The following is a 19,979-nucleotide window of genomic DNA, read 5'->3' as shown; positions in this document are numbered from 1 at the left end:
CAAAAGAAACATCTAATCTACATGTTCTATAAATATATTTCAAAAATTGAAAAAGTCAAGGAACGGTATAAAAAGAAAGACAGATTTTCATTTCTTTAGGTAGAAAGGTTTGTGCCCCTGGGCAACCAGCTCTCTCTGTTTCTGCTTGAAATTAAGTTCCTTTTCTCTCTCATGCTCTTGCCTCTGTTGAGCCCTCTGCTGGTTTTCCTGTTGTACTGTATACACACACACACACACACACACACACACACACACACACACACACACACACACACACACACACACACACACACAGAGAGAGAGATTAGATATAGAATAAATCATAAGCAACGATATTAAGATGATCACAACTGTAATGATGTTTTATATAGCTTTCTTGGAGTTATTAAAGTGGTGGTATATTTTAAACGTACCATTCTATTTAAGCAAGGCTTTCAGTTCTTCCTTTTTAGTGTCTGATTTGGCTTTTCTGATTTTCTTTCTCAATCTGAAACAAACAACAGTAGGCATAATGCATACAAATGTAAGGCATTTTAGTAGTGGCGGATCTAGAGATTTTTTTCCTGGTGTGGCATGAGGTTTCAGGAGGGGGGCCATGGATATTATTCATAATTTAAAATGCTACGGTTTTCATTGAATGTGTTTTGTTCTCTAAACTACATTATACGCAGTCGGAGTCAAATCAGAGGCATAGCTGGGTTTTTGGATGGTGTGGGTCTTAATTTGTGAATTGTGGACCCTTTCTCTGTGTAATCAGTGAGCTAGACTAACGTTAAACCCTTATCTGACCTGACAATCACAGAAAAATTTGATGAGACAACAAAGTATTGCGGATGTAAATAACGTAACAATGTGGTTGTTGCAGGGTTAACTAACTGCTTATCAACCTCTCTTCTCCGAGACACTGCGTACTGCGGACAGATGCACTGTGCAGCCTGCCCAGACTGACTGTTGAAATTTCGCGGAGGTCGCTGCCGTGCTGCTGATGGGTGAAACCATTGTGACTGTGAGGGGGAGGGGATTCTAAATCTGCGATTTCTGTTTGAGAGGAGTTTGGTGCGGGTCTCCTTGGCTTTCAACGTGTAGGCTATGGACATAAAATATACTTTAAAAATCTTATCTTATTTATAAATGGATGGGGTGGCAAGACTGTATCCCAGGGTTGGCAGCTGCCACCCTTTGCCACCCCATAGATCCGCCTCTGCATTTTAGATTTTCACAGACCTTTGTTTCCTTTTCTTGGATGTCATTAATGAATTTGTATGTCTTATAAAACAGTTCAGGTTTGTATTCTCCTGAGAGGTCATCAAAGGGAGGGTCCCTTGAAATCTGAAAAAGTTTTTCAAGTTTTCAAAGGCACGCGTTTCTTTGCAGACATCTTTTGAGGTCTGAAAAACATACAGTGATTAGACAAAACATACACACAGCTAGACAAAATAACTTTAGCTCACATAATTGCTTATATTTTTGTACAATGCATCACTACAGTGATCAAAGTTGGTTAAAAATGTTTAAAAACCTAGTTGAGAAGGTAAATGTTGATATAGTTATTAAAAAATATTATAAAAGCTGGAAGCTGAACTCCCTCCTGAACTTGCCCCCCCCCCCCCTTCTGCCCCAGGCACCACTGAACTATGAGCCCCCCCCCCCCATATTAAAAAAAAAAAACACTTTATAAAATAAAAGTAATTTTCAATAAATGAAGTTGAGCTTTAATTAAATAAAATATAAATATTAGATTTAAAAACTTGGTAAAAATAGTAAAATTACAATAGGCTAAATAAAAATATGAATAATAATGCCACAAGCACATGACCAAATTACAAAAATGGTTTGTTTATATTAATTTAACAATAATTCAGTCATTTTAATATAACTACAATTAATGGAAAAAAAGTGTATAAAAGCAATATGAATATATCCTAGAATAATTAATCAATATAAATAATACTAAACACAACAGGTACCTTTGTTTATTTAATTGTTCTATGGGCTTATTTTTTTCCCCAAGGATTTTTGTCACCATTAGCTATTTTATTGTATGTTTTTGTTCCAACTTTATGCTGTAGCCTCATGATTTCCTCAAAGGACATGGTTGATAATTCTGTACAAAAACAAAGACAAGAAAGTAAATGTAACATGGCTCTTTTTAACAGCGTCAGCAATTATATATTCCCAATTAACAACTTAAATAATGAAACCATTGCCAGGGTTACATTAGTTTCTGATCTTACCTTTTTAAAGGTTTCCTTCTGTGTGTGATTGTACATTGCAGACTCCATAATCTTCAAGGTTACTATCTGCTTCATCTTCATCATTCCTGACTCATCTTCATCATCCATATCATCCTCTTCAGGTGCTTCATCTTCCTCTGCAGATACATCTTCATCTCTCAATTCCTCCTCATCCTCCGTTGAAGTTTGCCTCGTGCTCTTTACTAAGTAAAGCTAGGTTTCTCACCATCTCTAAAACGTCCTCTTCATCATCTGAACTCTGATGTTACATTTCAGTCAGTTAAAGATTATTGAAATGAATGCTAAATAAACAATTTAAATGAATAAGTTAGGTCTTAATATGGTTGTGTCAAGTACAAAGTTATAGTTTCAAATGATAGATTTCTACATGACAATATGAAAATCATAACTACAGTAAGATCTATATGAAAAGTGGCAGTTTGTTAGTATTTTTATGAAATGCTCGTAAGTTACTTACTGTGGTGGTGTTTTTATCCGGACACTTACAGACAAACATGCAGATATAATGTGGAAAATATTAACACGACATGTTTATTGAAAATGTAATGTAGTGCCACTTAACGCAAAGAACAATTAATGTTAAAAATCATTATGTCACAGAACTAGCGAAGATGAATGTTTGAGAGAAGCGAGCTTCACAATCTCATGTGGAAGTTTGAGAACAGCGCATGCGCGTCACAACGCTCCTGTCACAATAAAAGTCCTAGTATATTTATAATTTGTTTAAATAATTGTGGGACATTTTTATATTTCTGTTTATTTTATTTAATACGATAGCTTTGTAAATTCATCCATACTAATCCGGATAAGCACCACTAATAATAATAAAGCAGTATTTTGAAATTAAATGTAATATTATGTTAAGATTTAATTCTAATTTCAGTTTCCAAAGCGACTTTCCAAACGAAGTCCTTTAATTTAAAACTATAAACGTATTTCTAAGTCTTTCAAAACAATAATGAGATGGGAGTTACACTTTATATTTTGGGAATAATGACTTTTAATTTTGAGATTTACATTAGTAGCCAATGATTCATTCGTTTGTTTGTTTAATATTTCAACATAAATGTAAAAAATGATTACATTGACCAAATATAAAATAGGCTAAAATTTACAAACTGTAAATTCATTATGTTCAAAATAGCCCTTTAACCTCCGTCAAGTTATCTGTTGTCAGTTTTGAGATGGTTGTGTAGCCAACACATCCATTCACACATTATGCCTTCCCTTTATTATTTTGATAGTGCTTTATCTTTATTAGTTTGTAAAATGGATTTCACGGCTTGAGTTTTCATCCTTGCAATTCTGAGATGTCCCAGATCATGTTAAGAGGTGTGTCCTTCATTCTTTCCTGATAGACGTGGTCAAAATATTCATTCTGAGCCACGGTTAAAGAGTTCTTCCAGTCCCCAACTGTTCCTGTAATACAGCAGGTTGAAAACATTAATATAAAATTTTCCCACTGCAGCTGATATGTCACACTTATCACATTTATTATTGAACTTTTAAATAATGATTTATTTGAAAAGTCTTGTCACTCCTAGAAGAGACGTTGCATTGAAAATGATTAGATTGTCCACAGGCCTGATTGAGACATGAAGGGAAATTAATAATGCTTAGAAATATGAAAATGCTTAAATTACCAACTCATAATTTTCACTTTTGTCTGACCTTTGCGTAAAAAAGGTCCTTTTGGACAGTCTGTGTCAGTCAGAGAAAGGGATTCATAGTTGGCCAAGGGATCTTTCTTCATGTGCTTGAACGTGGCTGTTTCCACCACTTTATCGATCGCTGCGTCTGACAGATTCTTTCCCACAAACTCACAGATTTTCACAATGACGGATCTAAGGTCCTGATAAAATTTGCACATTTCATACAAATATTCATATACAGTAACTCCAAAGAAAGTTTGATGGAAAGCTCAAAGGGTCATAAGACAAACAAGTCTCACCTTGATCATTTCTTCATAAGTAAGGATCAGGATGTTGTATTTGTCTTTATTTGTGATCCATCCTTTAATGTGGTCAAACCAACAGCCACCAAGCACTACAAACCAGAAACAGGCAGCATAGCCACCAAAAACAGGCTGAGAAGAAAAGGCAAATTGTAAAATCTGCAAAAGACTTTTTACTATTTTCCAGAACTGCAAACTCATCTTCAGAAATACCTTCAGAAGGTTCTCAGATACTTTGCTAAGGTAAAGAATTCTGAAACATGCCCCTTACTTAATAAGAACCACGAGCTGAAGTGTTGTGGAATAGAATAAAACAACAGTTTATTTTAACTCCATCTCCTACTCTGAAAGGCCCATCTTGCTCATTGATAGTAGCAGCTCACACCACAACTGTCTTGGCACCTTGCTGTTGTCTGACTTAAACTGGTCATGGTACCTCAAGAGTCATTCTTAACCTGTCCAGTGTCCAACACTGTCAATATTACCAGTCCATAAAAAAATAAAAAAAATCAGCTATTTCATCCATTATATATATAAAATTATATATAGGCCTAGGTTATAATGTTTTAGCTCTTACTGCATCCTGTGAAGAATTTTTCCAGCATCTCATCGAAGCTCTCAGATGAATCCAGGCTTGCCATGTTGTTGGAAAAATGGAAATATGACACCATGACATCTTTAGGGTTTCTCATGACATATATGACCTGACAGCAAAGACAGATGTATAAAAAAACTGTGCATGACATCAAGCCATTGATTGATGAACAAATACACACTTTTCCTTTTCTTTGCAGCATTTTGGGCATCAGCGGCTGGAGTAAATGAGAACAGAAGAGTCTTGGAGATGGACGTGTGTTGTAATCTCTCCCCGTTATTCGATACTCTAGCCAGGGCATCTGGTAATATGTGATTTGGTTGGCTTTGTCTGGAAAATCGTCAGCGTATATTAATGTCATGATCCGTTGGGTCCATACCGAACCTGAGCGAGTGACATAGAGTCCAGTTGGACTTGATTGAATTTTTGGTATATAACTTTAAACATGTATGTGGTAATGCAAAGTTCACACTGTTCTGTTAGCTTAAACTGTGGCAAAGTAAAAGTATGCTGAAAGTTGGACTACAGACATAATAGAAATCTCATAAATACAGCCTAACATCGGACTTACCGGATTTGGGGAAGGTAACAACAAAGACATCATCGTCCTTTGTTTCAAAATCCAACAAACTGTCAATATATTCAGGAGTGAGATCATAATTGTCTCCGAGATTCATGACCGTTCCTTTGTATGTGAACATTTTGTCACTAAGCATTTTGTATTCCTGCTGAGCCATGTTTGACTAGTAAAAAGTGTAAATAGCGAAGAAGACCTTGATTTATGCAGGGCGAGATATCACTGAGAGCTGTTACACAATAGTTATATAAAGTGTTTTTTCTTTTTGTGTAATTCATGGCCGACCTTTGGACTTTGGCTGTCAACCTTATATTATCATTTCATATAATAAATGCAGTAGTAAAGTTCAGAAGGTCAATGAAATCACAAATATGAATGCGAAGACATGGTGTAATGCACATGCAATGCACTGGACATGTGGTCCATCTTTATATTTTTAATAATATTCTAGATCAGTGATTTTAATTGCCCCTGTTGTAGAACACAATATTCAAAGGCCCACTGCATGCTCTGAAATAAAAACAAAGGGAGAACAATTGATTTCAGTTCTTGATTTTATTATTATTATTTCTAGCATTTTAATTCCATTTAGTTAAATTATTTTAATCCGCAAACTATAATGCTTTTAAAAAGTTCACATTGGTGTTCTTTTCACACTAGAAATGACCACGAGAACCAGACGAGTCTTCTGCACAGACCCTGTGGCCTGCTTCGACCCTTTCACCATGTGATGTACAGTAGTCAATCATTAAGCAGAAGGAACGGGATGTTCTGAGTGATGTTTCAGTTTTAGCAATAAAAAACAAATGTCTTAAAGGTCCCGTTTTTTTTCGTGCTTTTTTGAAGCTTTGATTGTGTTTACAGTGTGCAATATAACATGTGTTCATGTTTCGCGTGTAAAAAAACACAGTATTTTTCACACAATTCACCTATCTGTATACCGCTGTTTTCACTGTCATAAAAACGGGCTGATGACTTCCTTGTTCTATAAAGTCCTTCCTTCAGAAATACGTAACAAGTTCTGATTGTGCCAGCGGTTCCTGTGTTGTGATTCGACAGCAGCTGAGCGCACGCGGCCCTCCTGGAAATGTAATTGGGCTAGTTTTGAGAAGCAAGTGGGCAGGAGAATGTGCTGGAGATGTACTTATAATCACAGGAGCGTTTTTACTGACGAGATGCGCATGAAAATCAAATTCGATTTTTTTGCACAGCCCTAACATAAAAGAGCTAAACAGCGTTGCCCTTTGTGTAATAAGTTACAGAAACTGTTAAACGCACCAACTTAAATAATAAAATACACTTACCGGTTGTAGTCCATAAACAACGCCTTCTCCAGACAAAAAGGGAACTGCTCCATCTTTCAAGAATAATCTTTGTGCGAATCCTGCATTAAACTGATTAAGATTGAGGAAGCTATCCTCAGCAAGCTGACCTCAGCAAAATGTGCTGCATATAGTTTTACATGTGGATTATAATTTTCAGGAACCGAGTTAAACATAAATTGTAACCATTAATCTCCAAGTACAGCGTCCCTGGGAAGGCCAAACAAAGATGATTGGACTCTGAGATGAAAATAACAGCGTTTCGACAACATGGCGACAAACACAAACGCAGCTCTTCCTCTTCTCCGTCGGAGCGTAACAAGACCACGCCCCCCCTTTTGTGTATTCATGTGGGCGGAGGTTAGTCCAAAAACTGTTTTAGTGAGGTCATTACTGCAGGAACTAGAGGGATGTAGTCCAAACGGGGCGGTTTTTGCAAATTCTGTTAAATAAAATATCCCGCTTGGCATTGAACTTTGAGCTTTAGAATTGTACAGATAATATTTATACTCTAACAACAACATTACACACTAACTAAAGCTTAAAACATGGGATCATGAAGAACGGGACCTTTAATGAAACAAGATTCACAACCCATTTTGATTAAATCAATTGCAATTTTATTTTGAAAAGTGGAAAGTCACAGTTCATTTCAAAACTGATTTTCATATTTCATTTTAATGAAAAGATTTTTCTTTTGAATGAGTGATGCAAAACCGACAAGAGGCTGAAGTAAAGAAAAAAGTCAAAAACTGACTTGAAATAGTTGTACTTTTAAATTTCACACCCCATGACCGCTGAAATTTACTTTAACATGTATTTATTTTTCTCTATTATTTTCGGAACGTATTAAAGCTCAGAAGGCCAGTTATACAGTCATCATTGTTTGACTGTTGTCAGTTTTGATATGGTCGAGTAGCCAACACATCCATTCATATATTATGCCTTTTTTGTTATTATCGTGATAGTGTTATTTCTTTATTAATTTGTAAAATGGATGTCACGGCTTGAGTTTTCATCCCTGCAATTCTGAGATGTCCCAGATCATGTTAAGAGGTGTGTCCTTCATTCTTTCCTGGTAGACGTGGTCAAAATATTCATTCTGAGCCACGGTTAAAGAGTTCTTCCAGTCTCCAACTATTCCTATAAAATAGCAGGTTGAAAACATTAATATAACATTTTCCCACTGCAGCTGTCACACTTATCACATTTAATAATGAACTTTTAAAGAATGATTTATTTGAAAAGTCTTCTGTCACTCCTAGAAGAGACGTTGCATTAATAATGATTTGATTGTCCACAGGCCTGATTGAGACATGAAGGGAAATTAATAATGCTTAGAAATATGAAAATGCTTAAATTACCAACTCATAATTTTTCATTTTTGTCTGACCTTTGCGCAAAAAAAGTCCCTTTGGATGGTCTGTGATCGTCTGATGAAGGAATTCATAGTTGGCCAAGGGATCTTTCTTCATATGCTTGAACGTGGCTGTTTCAACCACTTTATCAATCGCTGTGTCTGACAGACTCTTTCCCACAAACTCACAGATTTTCACAACGACTGATCTCAGGTCCTGATAAAAATGTGTAGATTTCATAGAGATATTCATGCACTGTGTATCCAAAGAGAAATACAATAACTCCAAAAAAAGTTTGATGGAAAGCTCAAAGGGTCATAAGCCAAACCAGTCTTACCTTGATAATTTCTTCATAAGTAAGGATCAGGATGTTGTATTTGTCTTTATTTGTGATCCATCCTTTGACGTGATCAAACCAACAGCCACCAAGCACTACAAACCAGAAACAACATTAGTGTTTCCCTGTCAAGGGAACTTCGAACTGCGTCCTCTGAGGGGACACTATGGGGAACACCTCATCGTGACCCGTGTCTGAAGCATACTTTGAAAAACGCCAACGTGTTGACCGGGGACAGCCTCTGATGTCACTACCAGCAAGACTATAAATACCCGTAGGACCCGTCACTTATCTTCTTCGTCTTCATTGACCGTTTTGTTTGAAGCGTGCATCTGAGAAACAACCGAAACGGTAAGAGCTATTTAATATTGTTATCATGGCATCCACTAGCAAGGCGTTTTAACAGTGTGTGCATCCATGTCAGCGTTATTTGACACCTGGGGGCAATCTGCGTGCACTGCGAGCATTTTTCTGTGAAAAAGCTCCGCTCTCACTTGTCTCTCTTTTCGAGGAAAGAGGGACAGCCATCTGGTTCCCGCGGCTCAGGACCCGCCGTTGCCGAGGCACGGAGGAGGATGAGCTCTTGGGGATCACAGGTGGATCTCGCTGAGGAGTGTAGAGGGACTTTTCCTTTCACACTCTCCGGCGGCAAACGAGAGTGAACTTCAGGAGGAAGATGCGTTGTCATTAACCCATTATGATACTGAAGTTAGTGCTCTGTTGGGTTCTACCCAGAAATAGCAGGAGATGTCTGAGAGTGGCGAAGAAGCTGAGGCTGAGCCTTCTCAATCCTCCTGCCCTGCGTATGAGGAGCTGTTAGAGGTTAAGGATCACGCCACGGCAAAATTAGACTTGCCATGGAAGCGTGCCAGAAAGGTAATGTCGCGAGGTCGCCTCGATGAGCGTTATTTGTCTGACCATAGCCCTCCAGCCCAGGTGAGCCTTCCATTCTTGCCTGACTTACATGCTGAAGTCGAAAAGGAATGGAAGAGGCCATTTTCCTCTCGCATCCAATGGTTTCAGCATACGAGTTATGCTAATATCAAGGGCATGCACGAAAACGGCTATGAGAGGATGCCCCCTGTAGAAGAGACACTGGCTGGCTATCTCTCTGTGGGGGAAACATCCCCTCTTAAATCTCCCTCTTTGCCAGCTTAAATGGTAAATCATACGCAGCAGCAGGTCAGGCTGTGGCCTCGTTGCATACAATGGCAGTGCTTCAGGCTTACCAGGCTGACCTGCTGAAGGACCTGGATACAGGCGAGGGCCTTTCAGCTGACCAGGTAGCCGAGCTGCGCCGCACCACAGACCTCTATTTTCGGGCTACCAAGCAGGCGCCTCCGCCATGGGTAGGTCTATGGCGGCCATGGTGGTAACGGAGAGACATCTGTGGGTGAACCTGGCAGACATCGGGAGGGAAGAAAGGGGGTTTCTTCTTGATGCTCCGGTCTCGCCTTCTGAGCTTTTCGGTACCTCCGTCAAGATGGTGGTCGGAAAGTTCAGGGAGGCAAGGGCACGCTCAGCTGCCTTTAAATCCGAACAACAAAGGGGTCCCTCTGTGCAGAAGGCTAGTGTCGCGGCTCGCGCTCCTCCCCCGCCTAAGGGCAGGGGCAAGAGGAATCGCGGGTCACGAAGAGGTAAGCAGGGTCTGTGGGATGTGATTCAGATGAGGCAGCGTCCTCGTCCGGATCGGAGCGATACCTAGGAGTTACTCACTTCCTTTGGATGTTTTTAACTTCTGTTTTTATTCTCCCCTGCCTATCTCCCCTGTAGCCACCAGCTCTCCACCTGATCGAGGTTAGGTGGAAAGTTTCTCACATAACAGTCTCCTATCCTGGACCTATGGTGTTTTTGGTGGTTCTATATTCATAGTAACCACCTTACTGATGGTCCGGACCAAAAGGGGGCGCCCCATAAGCGGGACACCAGTACAGGAGGGTGGGTGAGTATGTAACCCTTTCTTTATCTGCTTATGGGTGTTATGTTGCTGGTGGTTATATGTCTACTAACAAACTCTGTGAGTTTCCTTTACAGTGCTCTGGTATTAGGTGGCCAAGATCATAGGCTTTCGGCAGGCGGCCGTGCTGCGTGGGTTCCGCCCCCCCGGGGCGCGACACCCACCGCGGAGTGAGACCCGCACGTGGGAAGCAAGCGCTCTGCGGTTGTCCATCCCACACCCCCTCCCAGGGAGCCTGGCTGATCGTCAGAACTGGCACAGCACTGCAGGGAATTTCATGGATGTCCGGCCAGGTCACCCTGAGGGGCCGCCTGGCCGCTTGGCGCATCCGGGGAGGTGGTAGTTATGGAAATCTTCTGTATGTACTGCCTCAGGTGATGCTCCCCTCGCTTGAGGGTTGGAGCCTGCCTCTCCTGTGCGATCCAGCGCCTCTGCGATGCTTAGGAACCTTTCTGTACACATGCTAAGCCTGTGTACTTTCTCAAAACCACATGGTGGTCAGTGTGCACATGAACACTTTGCACACTGTCTGAAATCCACGTAAGTGGTAAGTGTGCACGCAAGACTCTGCGCACTTTCTGAAATCCACGTAAGTGGTAAGTGTTCACGCAAGATTTTGCGCACTTTCTGAAATCCTGTACAGTAGGGGTTACACACTCCGCTTCCTTCCCTTTCTTAAGATGATTAGCCCTGGGTTCCATGGGCTTCATTCAACCAGTGTGTATATGTTATACACCTCAAGCATCGCTTCCCTCAACATGAGGGGTTGTGTGGACGTACTGTGGTTATCAGCTAGTAGGCTTCACCAGGCCTCCCTGGAGTTGAGTTCCAAATTACTTTCAGTTTCCACTTAAGGTGGTTATCTGGTAACAGGTAGTAGGCCTCTCTGTAGGTGAACTCCCACATATTGTGGTTATCAGGTAGTAGGCTTCACCAGGCCTCTCTGAAGGTGAGCTCCCACATACTGTGGTTGTCAGGTAGTAGGCCTCACCAGGCCTCCCTGGAGGTTTAGCTCCCACATACTGTGCGTTTCCACTAAATAGCATGGTTTTTCAGGTAGTAGGCCCCTCCAGGCCTCTCTGTAATTAAAGGAATCTTTTGTGATTCCAAGCCTTCAGCTCTACCCCGGGCCAAGGCCCTACAGGTAAGTTGGGTATGTAGCTTAGGCCTTTGGCCATAAGGGATAATGTCATTGACAGCCGTCAAACCGTCCCAGGGGCGACTGCCGGTGAAATGGTAGAGTTGGTACTTAGTGTTTGCCATGATTCTGGCCTGCACTCCCCTCAGCATGGCGGCGTGGGTATACTGTTCCCCATAGTGTCCCCTCAGAGGACGCAGTTCGAAGTTCCCTTGACAGGGAACATCTCAGGTTACGAATGTAACCATGGTTCCCTGAGAGAGAACGAGACACTGTGTCCTCTAGCTCCCTGCCATACTTCGGACGCAAGCTTCACGAAGAAGATAAGTGACGGGTCCTATGGGCGCGTATTTATAGTCGCGCTGGTAGTGACGTCAGAGGCTGTCGCCGGGCCAACACGTTGGCGTTTTTCAAAGTATGCTTCAGACACGGGTCACGACGAGGTGTTCCCCATAGTGTCCCCTCAGAGGACCCAGTGTCTCTTTCCCTCTCAGGGAACCATGGTTACATTCGTAACCTGAGACGTTTTTTACTTGTCTGTTGGCTGATCTAGTTTCTAGTTACTTTAAAGGGTAACTGCTAATCATGGCCAAAGTTTCAAAAAACAAGTTGGATGCGTGATTGAGTATTTCTGTGCCAAATACACTCCTTCCGCGTTCAAATAATTTTAAAAAGTTTTTAAAAACTATGTTTAGCCAGAACAAAATTACTTTAATGGGCACCTCTCCCCGAAGCGTGTGTGTACACAGCAAACAGAGCAGATCAAGAGAAGTGTGTTTTTGTTTGTGAGGGAAAGATTTGAGAGCCTGAAACCGCAATTTTTTTAATTGGATTGGATAAATCTGAAAACAACTACTGTGCGTTTTCGCATGTACAGCCAATCTGTATATTTTGTTAAATGATAATGTCATCACCCCACATCTCTCAATTGTTTTTTAGTACAAGGAAAAAAAAAGATTGGGAATGCTCTGGCTTCATGCAGATGTGGTCTAAAACTGCATAAAATTTTGGTGTTTTGTTTGCAATTGGCACGTTTTCATTTTCAGGCAATTATCATTCATTAGCAAGGACCTCACCACACTGTGAATGTAGGTTAGTAATCTTGTCAGGATGAATGGGAAAGGGAAGGGTGGGAAAAGGGGAAGGGATGATAACAGGTTGATCTGGGTGTCCGATGTTGGTGGCCCAGAGAGACTCAGGATGGGGATATCGTATTGGCCATGTGTGGCTGTTGGTGCCACACATAACCATTGTATGTCATTGAGATTGTTGCGAATGTTAGGCTTGTGATGACCAGCGGAGGTCTGGGAATTGGATGGTGATGTTGGAGATGAAGGGATGGATGAACGGATTGAAGGTGGATGAAGTCTGAGCAAATTCAGAGCATCTTAGAAAGCCAAAGAATGCAAGCAAGAACATGGACTCTTAGGTTTGATCAATAACAGGATTTAGGTAACCCGAGTGTAGTGATAAGATGCAGAGGCTGAGTAGGTCAGTGGTAAGTGGAGGCTGTTAATTGATAGGAGAACGTTCTTGTTCTCGCAGATCTTTGATGAGTATAGAAATATGCAAATGGAAAATGGATGGACAGTTGTTGCCGGTTGTTATTTTGTAGAAGAAGTTGATTCCTGATAAGTAGGTTAGGATAGAGCAGCATGGCTGGACTGGCCATTGGGCATACCGGGCATTTGCCCGGTGGGCCGACGTGCTTTTTGGGCCGATAACTCATACTCATACTTTTTTTTTTTTTTTAACGGCCCATAAAATTTGTACCTCGGCGGCCCATTCGTTTTGTTTTGTTTTGCTTAATTGGCGGCACTGGGTTTGTGCTGGTGTAATGCATTGGTCAAAGTCAGTGTTAGTTTTTTCTTAGGATCTTTTCTTGATTGACACTGGGCTGGCCCAATCACAACTTTAAACGAGTGAGCGAGCGGCAGCAGTGTCAGTGTGTATCTGTAAAAAAGATGGAGAAGAAACGCAAGGAATGTGCAGATAAATAGCGTGAAAAAATAGAACCAGGCCCTTAAAGCAGACACTGTAAACTGTGTCAAATTATATGTTTTCTGACCTTCATCAGCTCCTGTGCCAGATGATGATAGTGAGGACGGAGGATCAGGAGAGAGATGAGAAAGTGTAGAGCCTGCGGTAAGCATAACTACTTTCAAAACACCTAGGCCATGTCATGAGTGTATATTATTTACACATCTGCATAGTTGACGATTACCGCAATTCACTAGAAATTTAATAAGAGGCATTTGTAAACCATGTTTTCCGCCAAAATAAAAGCTTGATGCAGTTTGCGTCAAAATAAAAGATTATGTGTTTATCTCTTTCAAGTATAGAAATTGGTACAACTAATTAAGAAAGTTTCCTTTATTTTTTTGTGCATTTGTTTTACAAAATATGGCTATTACTGTCATTGGATTAATATTATAACTATTATTATGTATAGGTGTAATGCAAATAGACACTGTAACTAAAAGAGGTTTGAATTTTTCTTTGTTTAATTTGCACACTGATTATGGGTTGGAGCTTTTAATTTTGAACTCTCAAAGTGCACCAGATTAATGAATTTAACATTAAAATGCACAAAATTTTCTCACGGGGGCATGCCCCCGAACCCCCCTAGAAGGACCGAGGACACACCACCATAGTTTTAACAAAAATACTTTAAGAAACACTGGTATTGCTATGCCAGAGCCGCTTATAGCCTGTTTTAGGATTCACCGCTGTGGAGTATAGTTCAACTGTATTCATAAATATACAATTTTTACTTATTTCATCTGTTAACTCTCACTCGTTCCTATACTCACTCATTACATGGCATTAGTGGTTTTAATGAATAGGAGTTGGTATGCATATAATTAAGGGCATGCAAAGATGGGTGGTGTTTATGATCATATAGTGGGCCGGTCTGGGCAAAAATGCCCGGGCCGATTTTTTGTCCCAGTCCAGTCCTGTAGAGCAGGTACGTATTTTCAGAAGCGAATGAGCATGGGTGATGATGTTGCAAAAAGATCCGGTTACATCGAATGATTCGTTCGCGAACCGGATATCCAGACTGCTTTGTTTTGAACTCTCTCTCTCACAACAGACACGGAAGAGAAGACAATGCTGAATAAAGTCGTAGTTTTTGCTATTTTTGGACCAAAATGTATTTTCGATGCTTCAAAAAATTCTAACCGACCCTCTGATGTCACATGGACTACTTTGATTATGTTTTTCTTACCTTTCTGGACATGGACAGTATAAAGTACACACAGCTTCAATGGAGGGACTGAGAGCTCTCGGACTAAATCTAAAATATCTTAAACTGTGTTCCAAAGATAAACGGAGGTCTTACGGGTTTGGAACAACATGAGGGTAAGTTACTAATTACATAATTTTGCTATCTGGGTGAACTAACCCTTTAAGACTGGTTTTGTGGTCCAGGGTCAGAAATGTTTCAGAACCATCAGATAAGATGCCAAGACAGCTGCTACATCTGCGATGAGTATGGCTTTCTCTATTCGTGGATCTTGATACTGGAGATGAGGGAGCCTGGGATCGAGCTGGGGTTGAATACTGCTTTATAGGTACTCAAGATTAACATGAGATTGGCAGAAACTGTGTGTCTTATGTTGTCTCTTTAATTAGCTGATTAGTTCTACCCCATTTATACTTCCAGTTTAGTTCAGTTCATTTGTCTGGTGTTTTCCATGTTGTGGTTGTGGTTTGCTTACCTGCCTTTGTTTGGATTTATCTGTAGACATTAATAAATACAGTTTTAAGTTTGAATCTTCTTTAGTAGTTTCTTCTAACTACTTTATATACCCTTACGAAAAAATAAGTTTATTAAAGTGGGCTATTAGTATACTTCTTTTAAACTTAAAATAGGAAAGTATACTTTTAGTGTACTTTTTATGTACTTCTCAGAAATGGGCTTTATGTACTCCTCAGAAATATAATTAAAATTACATTTAAGTATACTTGACTTACGCTTACAAAAAGTCAAAATATATTTGAGCCATACTCCTAGAATTTGTGTTTTCATTATTATACGGTAGAGGTCGCTAGTACACATCTTTTGCACAGAATTTCCAAAAAAACACAAGTGAAGAAGAAACACCAGATACTTACACATGTAACACGATTATCTGACATGAAACAGCATCAAAACTGTAATGTTATGGAATAAAATGTCGACCGATGAAGAGGCAATAATAACAGTCAAGCTTTGGGGTGTTGATCGACTCCATCTACGTTTTGATTATCATTCTGAATCCAATTCATGTTCTTTTTTCAGCTTTTTGTTCAAAATGTAATTTCTTTTTTTTATGAAACGTACAAGTGTTTAAAAAAAGAATGCATGAAGCTAGAATAATTTTTTTTTGTTTACAAGCAGATACCCTGTTCTTTCTTTGGATGTTTTGTATGTTCAGATATTCATACAACAAAATATATACAAATTCAAACCTAAAAAGGGACGTAGTATAAGTAGTATACTTAAAAGTATGATGTAAAGTTAACTTAAAGAAAACTTATGAGTATACTTGCAGTATAAAACTACTAAACTAGTACTGTAGTTTACTGAGACTATACTTCAAAGTGTACAAAGTATTTAATTAGTAAACTATCAGTATACCTTTAAGTTCACTTTAGTATAATTGCAGTTCATAGAGGTGAACTACTTGTGTGCTCAAAGTTTACTACTGTTATACTTAATACTTAATTGCACTGCGCATGGAGCGGACCTGACTCACATTTAACTGCTGGTTATGTATGCTATATATAATTTTGTATGAGACGAATAAAAAAAAAATTCTTGAAACTTAGAGTATACTTAAAAGTACTGTATACTTTTATATACTAGAAAGTGGGCCAATTTAGTCCCAAGGAGTACTGAAACAGTAAACTTACAAGTATACTACTAGAACACTGATATTTGTATACTTGCTACATAAAAGTATACTTTAAAATATACTTGAACTTTACTTAAGTATACTTAGTAAAATAAACTTGAAGTATACTACTTTTTCCTGTTCTTAAACATTATTTTTATGCATTTTTTTTAATTAGTATAAAGTGTTTAATATAACACACACACAGACAAAAGGATATATAGGCCTATTGATTTTAGCTCTTACTGCATCCTGTAAAGAATTTTTCCAGCATCTCATCGAAGTTGTCAGATGAAACCAGGTGTTTCATGTTTTTGGAAAAATGGAAATATGACACCATAACATCTTTCGGGTTCCTCATGACATATATGACCTGACAGCAAAGAGAGACATGTTAAAAACTATCATGACATATTAGAAGTTTATTAATCGATTGATTAACATATACACACTTTTCCTTTTCTTTGGAGCATTTTGGGCATCAGCGGCTGGACTAAATGAGAACAGTAGAGTCTTGGAGATGGACGTGTGATGCATTTTTCCCCCTTTTCTTTGTACTCTAACCAAGGCATCTGCTGGTATGTCAGTTGATTGGCTTTTTCCGGGAAATCTTCAGCATATATTAACGTCATGATCCGTTGGGTCCATACCGTACCTGAAAGAGTGACATAGAGTCCAGCATAAAATACTAGGGGCTTGATTGAATAATGGTAAACATTGTGTCATTATTGTCAGTATCATTCACACTCTTCCGCTAGTTTGACTTTAGTGGCAAAGTCAAGGTACATTAAAAAATTTGACTACAGAAGTTTTTTTAAATAGACATTTCATAGATATATCCTAACATCGCACTTACCAGATTTGGGGAAGGTAACAACAAAGACATCATCATCCTTTGTTTCAAAATTCGCTAAACTGTCAATATATTCAGGAGTAAGATCACGATTTTCTGCCAAAGTAAAGACTGTTCCTTTGTAAGTGAACATTTTGTCACTAAGCATTTTGTATTCCTGCTGAGCCATGTTTGAGTTCTTAGTGAACCAAATCAGCAACACTAAAGACTGTAAATGGTGAACAAGACCTTGATATATCCACGGCAAGAAATAGCTGTTACTCAATAGTCAGTGTTATTTATTAATTGCAGTGCCCGCAGAATAACATAGGTTTCATAGACAATTGGACGAGCTTTTGGGGCAGACCTGACCAGTTGAAAAGAGATGGTCTTGATCCCTCCTGGGGTGGTCCCGCTCTTCTCTCTAGAAATATGGCAAATAGTCTTAGAGTTTATACTTGACTAACTGGGGCCCAGGTCAGGAAGCAGACAAACTGGCTAAACTGACCGTCTGCTAGCTGCCTCATGTCATAGAGGTCAGTTAGTTCTCAGCACATAGAAACTCTTTAACCTAGATAAAGAGTCTATAGTCACACTATAGAGACTATGTCTGCCCCCGAACTAGAAAATACAAAAAAACGTCCAAACCAACTTAAGGGATCCCTTTCTACGAAAACACTTTTTGTAAATAATATGATCACTGATCATAATCTAGATGTGTATAACTCGTTAACTCGTTTGAATTAATGGTGCTTCATATAACATTATCCAGAGAAACAAATGTTAATGATAAATCCCCTGTGATGTTTGTACTGGCTACTGTATACAGGCCACCAGGGCACCATACAGACTTTAGTTTTTATATGATTTTATATCCAAGTTAGTTCTGGCTGCAGATAAAGTTTTAATAGTTGGTGATTTTAATATCCATGTTGATAATGAAAAAGATGCATTGGGATCAGCATTTATAGACATTCTGAACACTATTGGGGTTAGACAACACGTTTCAGGACCTACTCATTGTCGAAATCATACTCTAGATTTAATACTGTCACATGGAATTGATGTAATGTGGAAATTATGCAGCCTTAGTTTGAGGTATCTTGTATTGCTTGGCGGGAAAGTAACCTATCCTACAGAAAAGCATTAAAAACTGCTAGATCCGATTACTTTTCTTCTCTTTTAGACCCTATACCATCTAAGCTCCTAAAAGAGGTGCTTCCAGAAGTCATAGATTCTTTTCTGATTATTAATAATTCCTCATTGTCATTAGGATATGTTCCCAAAACCTTCAAACTGGCTGTTATTAAGCCTCAAAAAACCACAACTTGACCCCAAAGAACTAGTTAATTATAGACCAATCTCGAATCTCCCTTTTCTGTCCAAGATACTAGAGAAGGTGGTATCCTCACAATTATATTCCTTCTTAGAGAAAAATGGTATATGTTAGGATTTCCAGTCAGGATTTAGACTGTATCGTAGTAATGAGACTGCTCTCCTTAGAGTTACAAATAACCTGCTACTTGACTACATAAATGTCTATCATCTTTTCCAGTCAAAATATTGAGTTTCAAACTGTAGGACTTGGAACATAAACAAATCATTAGATATTTAAAAAACTATATCTGTCTCGGTGACACATTGGCGTACAGTATCTCAGATAAAGTCTTTGAAAAAAATGGACATTTTACTATTAATACTTCAGTCGTGACTTTGTGTATCCTGTATTTTTTGTCCATTTAGAATTAGAACTAGTGATACCTGATCCAAGGAGAATCGCACTTTTGAGTCAATTAGTTACTCCTGAATCGGTTTGTGATTCCATCTGAGTCATTCCAACAGTTCACTCGTGGACCATGTTGCTTTCTGAGGTATTTTTTTAATAAACAACACATAATTATTGTATATGAGTAGCCGAACACCATCACACTTTGTAAACGTGTGGTCGAGTGTGGAGCCTGGGTTTAAACGCAGATGCTCAGGTTTGTCAAGCATGTTTCTCATGGGTCACCTAATGCTTTCTTTGGAGAGATGAACATGCAAAAGGACCAGGGTTAGCAAACTTCTCTTACACTACCTGAAGATCTGAATTCAGATTTTATTTCTACTGACATAACTAATCCTAGGTCTGCACCTCTGAGTGCTTTTTTTTGTAGAGGGGGATTTATCATTAACATTTGTTTCCCTGGATAATGTTTTATGAAGCACCATTACTTCAAACGATTTATACTTGAAGCCTGCCCTCTGAGAAATCCTGAAAACATTGTTATAAATTGAAGCAACACCTCCCCCTTTGCCTTTTAGACGTGGCTCATGTTTATAACAGTAATCTTAGGGGGGTGGACTCATTTAAAATAATGTAATCATCAGGTTGTAGCAAGGTTTCTGTCAAACAGAGCACATCTAGATTATGATCAGTGATCATATTAACAAAAAGTGTTTTCGTAGAAAGCGATCTGATATGCAATAAGCCAAGCTTTATCATTTGTTTATCCGTATTGCATCTGTTTTTTATTTGTTGAACCTCAATTAAATTGTTGTACCTATATTTTTTGTATTTTCTAGTTTGGGGAACAGACACAGTCTCTATAGTGTGACTATATACTCTTTATCTAGGTTAAAGAGTTTCTATGTGCTGAGAATTAACTGACCTCTGTGACGTGAGGCAGCTAGCAGACGGTCAGTTTAGCCAGTTTGTCTGCTTCCTGACCTGAGTTTCAAGACATCGACGTACTTTACTTAAATTAAATGCTATTTTCATTTTGGCTGAACTT

General features: G+C 39.1%; 2 protein-coding genes and 1 pseudogene across 2 annotated transcripts; all 3 read right to left on the bottom strand.

Moving 5' to 3' along the window:
* Nucleotides 1-780: 780 nt before the first annotated feature.
* Nucleotides 781-2,751, bottom strand: LOC132131374 (ribosomal RNA processing protein 36 homolog; annotated as a pseudogene).
* Nucleotides 2,752-3,493: 742 nt separating this feature from the next.
* On the bottom strand, nucleotides 3,494-5,591 carry LOC132131562 (amine sulfotransferase-like). The gene is made up of 6 exons (XM_059543619.1): nucleotides 5,376-5,591; nucleotides 4,986-5,188; nucleotides 4,787-4,913; nucleotides 4,207-4,301; nucleotides 3,927-4,107; nucleotides 3,494-3,674 (listed from the first exon to the last, which is right to left on the bottom strand). Exons 1-6 carry the CDS (start codon nucleotides 5,539-5,541, stop codon nucleotides 3,547-3,549), a joined length of 900 nt encoding a protein of 299 aa, XP_059399602.1. The 5' UTR covers nucleotides 5,542-5,591; the 3' UTR covers nucleotides 3,494-3,546.
* Nucleotides 5,592-7,596: 2,005 nt separating this feature from the next.
* Nucleotides 7,597-17,395, bottom strand: LOC132131619 (amine sulfotransferase-like). The gene is made up of 6 exons (XM_059543680.1): nucleotides 17,230-17,395; nucleotides 16,826-17,028; nucleotides 16,620-16,746; nucleotides 8,399-8,493; nucleotides 8,097-8,277; nucleotides 7,597-7,846 (listed from the first exon to the last, which is right to left on the bottom strand). Exons 1-6 carry the CDS (start codon nucleotides 17,393-17,395, stop codon nucleotides 7,719-7,721), a joined length of 900 nt encoding a protein of 299 aa, XP_059399663.1. The 3' UTR covers nucleotides 7,597-7,718.
* Nucleotides 17,396-19,979: the final 2,584 nt, after the last annotated feature.

Source organism: Carassius carassius, chromosome 48 (genome assembly GCF_963082965.1).
Source record: "Carassius carassius chromosome 48, fCarCar2.1, whole genome shotgun sequence".
Lineage (NCBI taxonomy): Eukaryota > Metazoa > Chordata > Actinopteri > Cypriniformes > Cyprinidae > Carassius > Carassius carassius.
Note: the sequence above shows the minus strand (reverse complement) of the source record. Positions and strands in the feature narration are given on the sequence as shown.

Coding starts and splice junctions, on each gene's coding strand:
- LOC132131619 (XM_059543680.1), bottom strand. CDS start 17,395: ATGGCTCAGCAGGAATACAAAATGCTTAGTGACAAAATGTTCACTTAC. Junction 8,494..16,619: donor AAAATTCTTTACAGGATGCA/GTAAGAGCTAAA, acceptor TCTGGTTTGTAG/TGCTTGGTGGCTGTTGGTTT. Junction 8,278..8,398: donor CTTATGAAGAAATTATCAAG/GTAAGACTGGTT, acceptor CATTTTTATCAG/GACCTGAGATCAGTCGTTGT.
- LOC132131562 (XM_059543619.1), bottom strand. CDS start 5,541: ATGGCTCAGCAGGAATACAAAATGCTTAGTGACAAAATGTTCACATAC. Junction 5,189..5,375: donor TGTTACCTTCCCCAAATCCG/GTAAGTCCGATG, acceptor TCACTCGCTCAG/GTTCGGTATGGACCCAACGG. Junction 3,675..3,926: donor AGGACCTTTTTTACGCAAAG/GTCAGACAAAAG, acceptor GCTGTATTACAG/GAACAGTTGGGGACTGGAAG.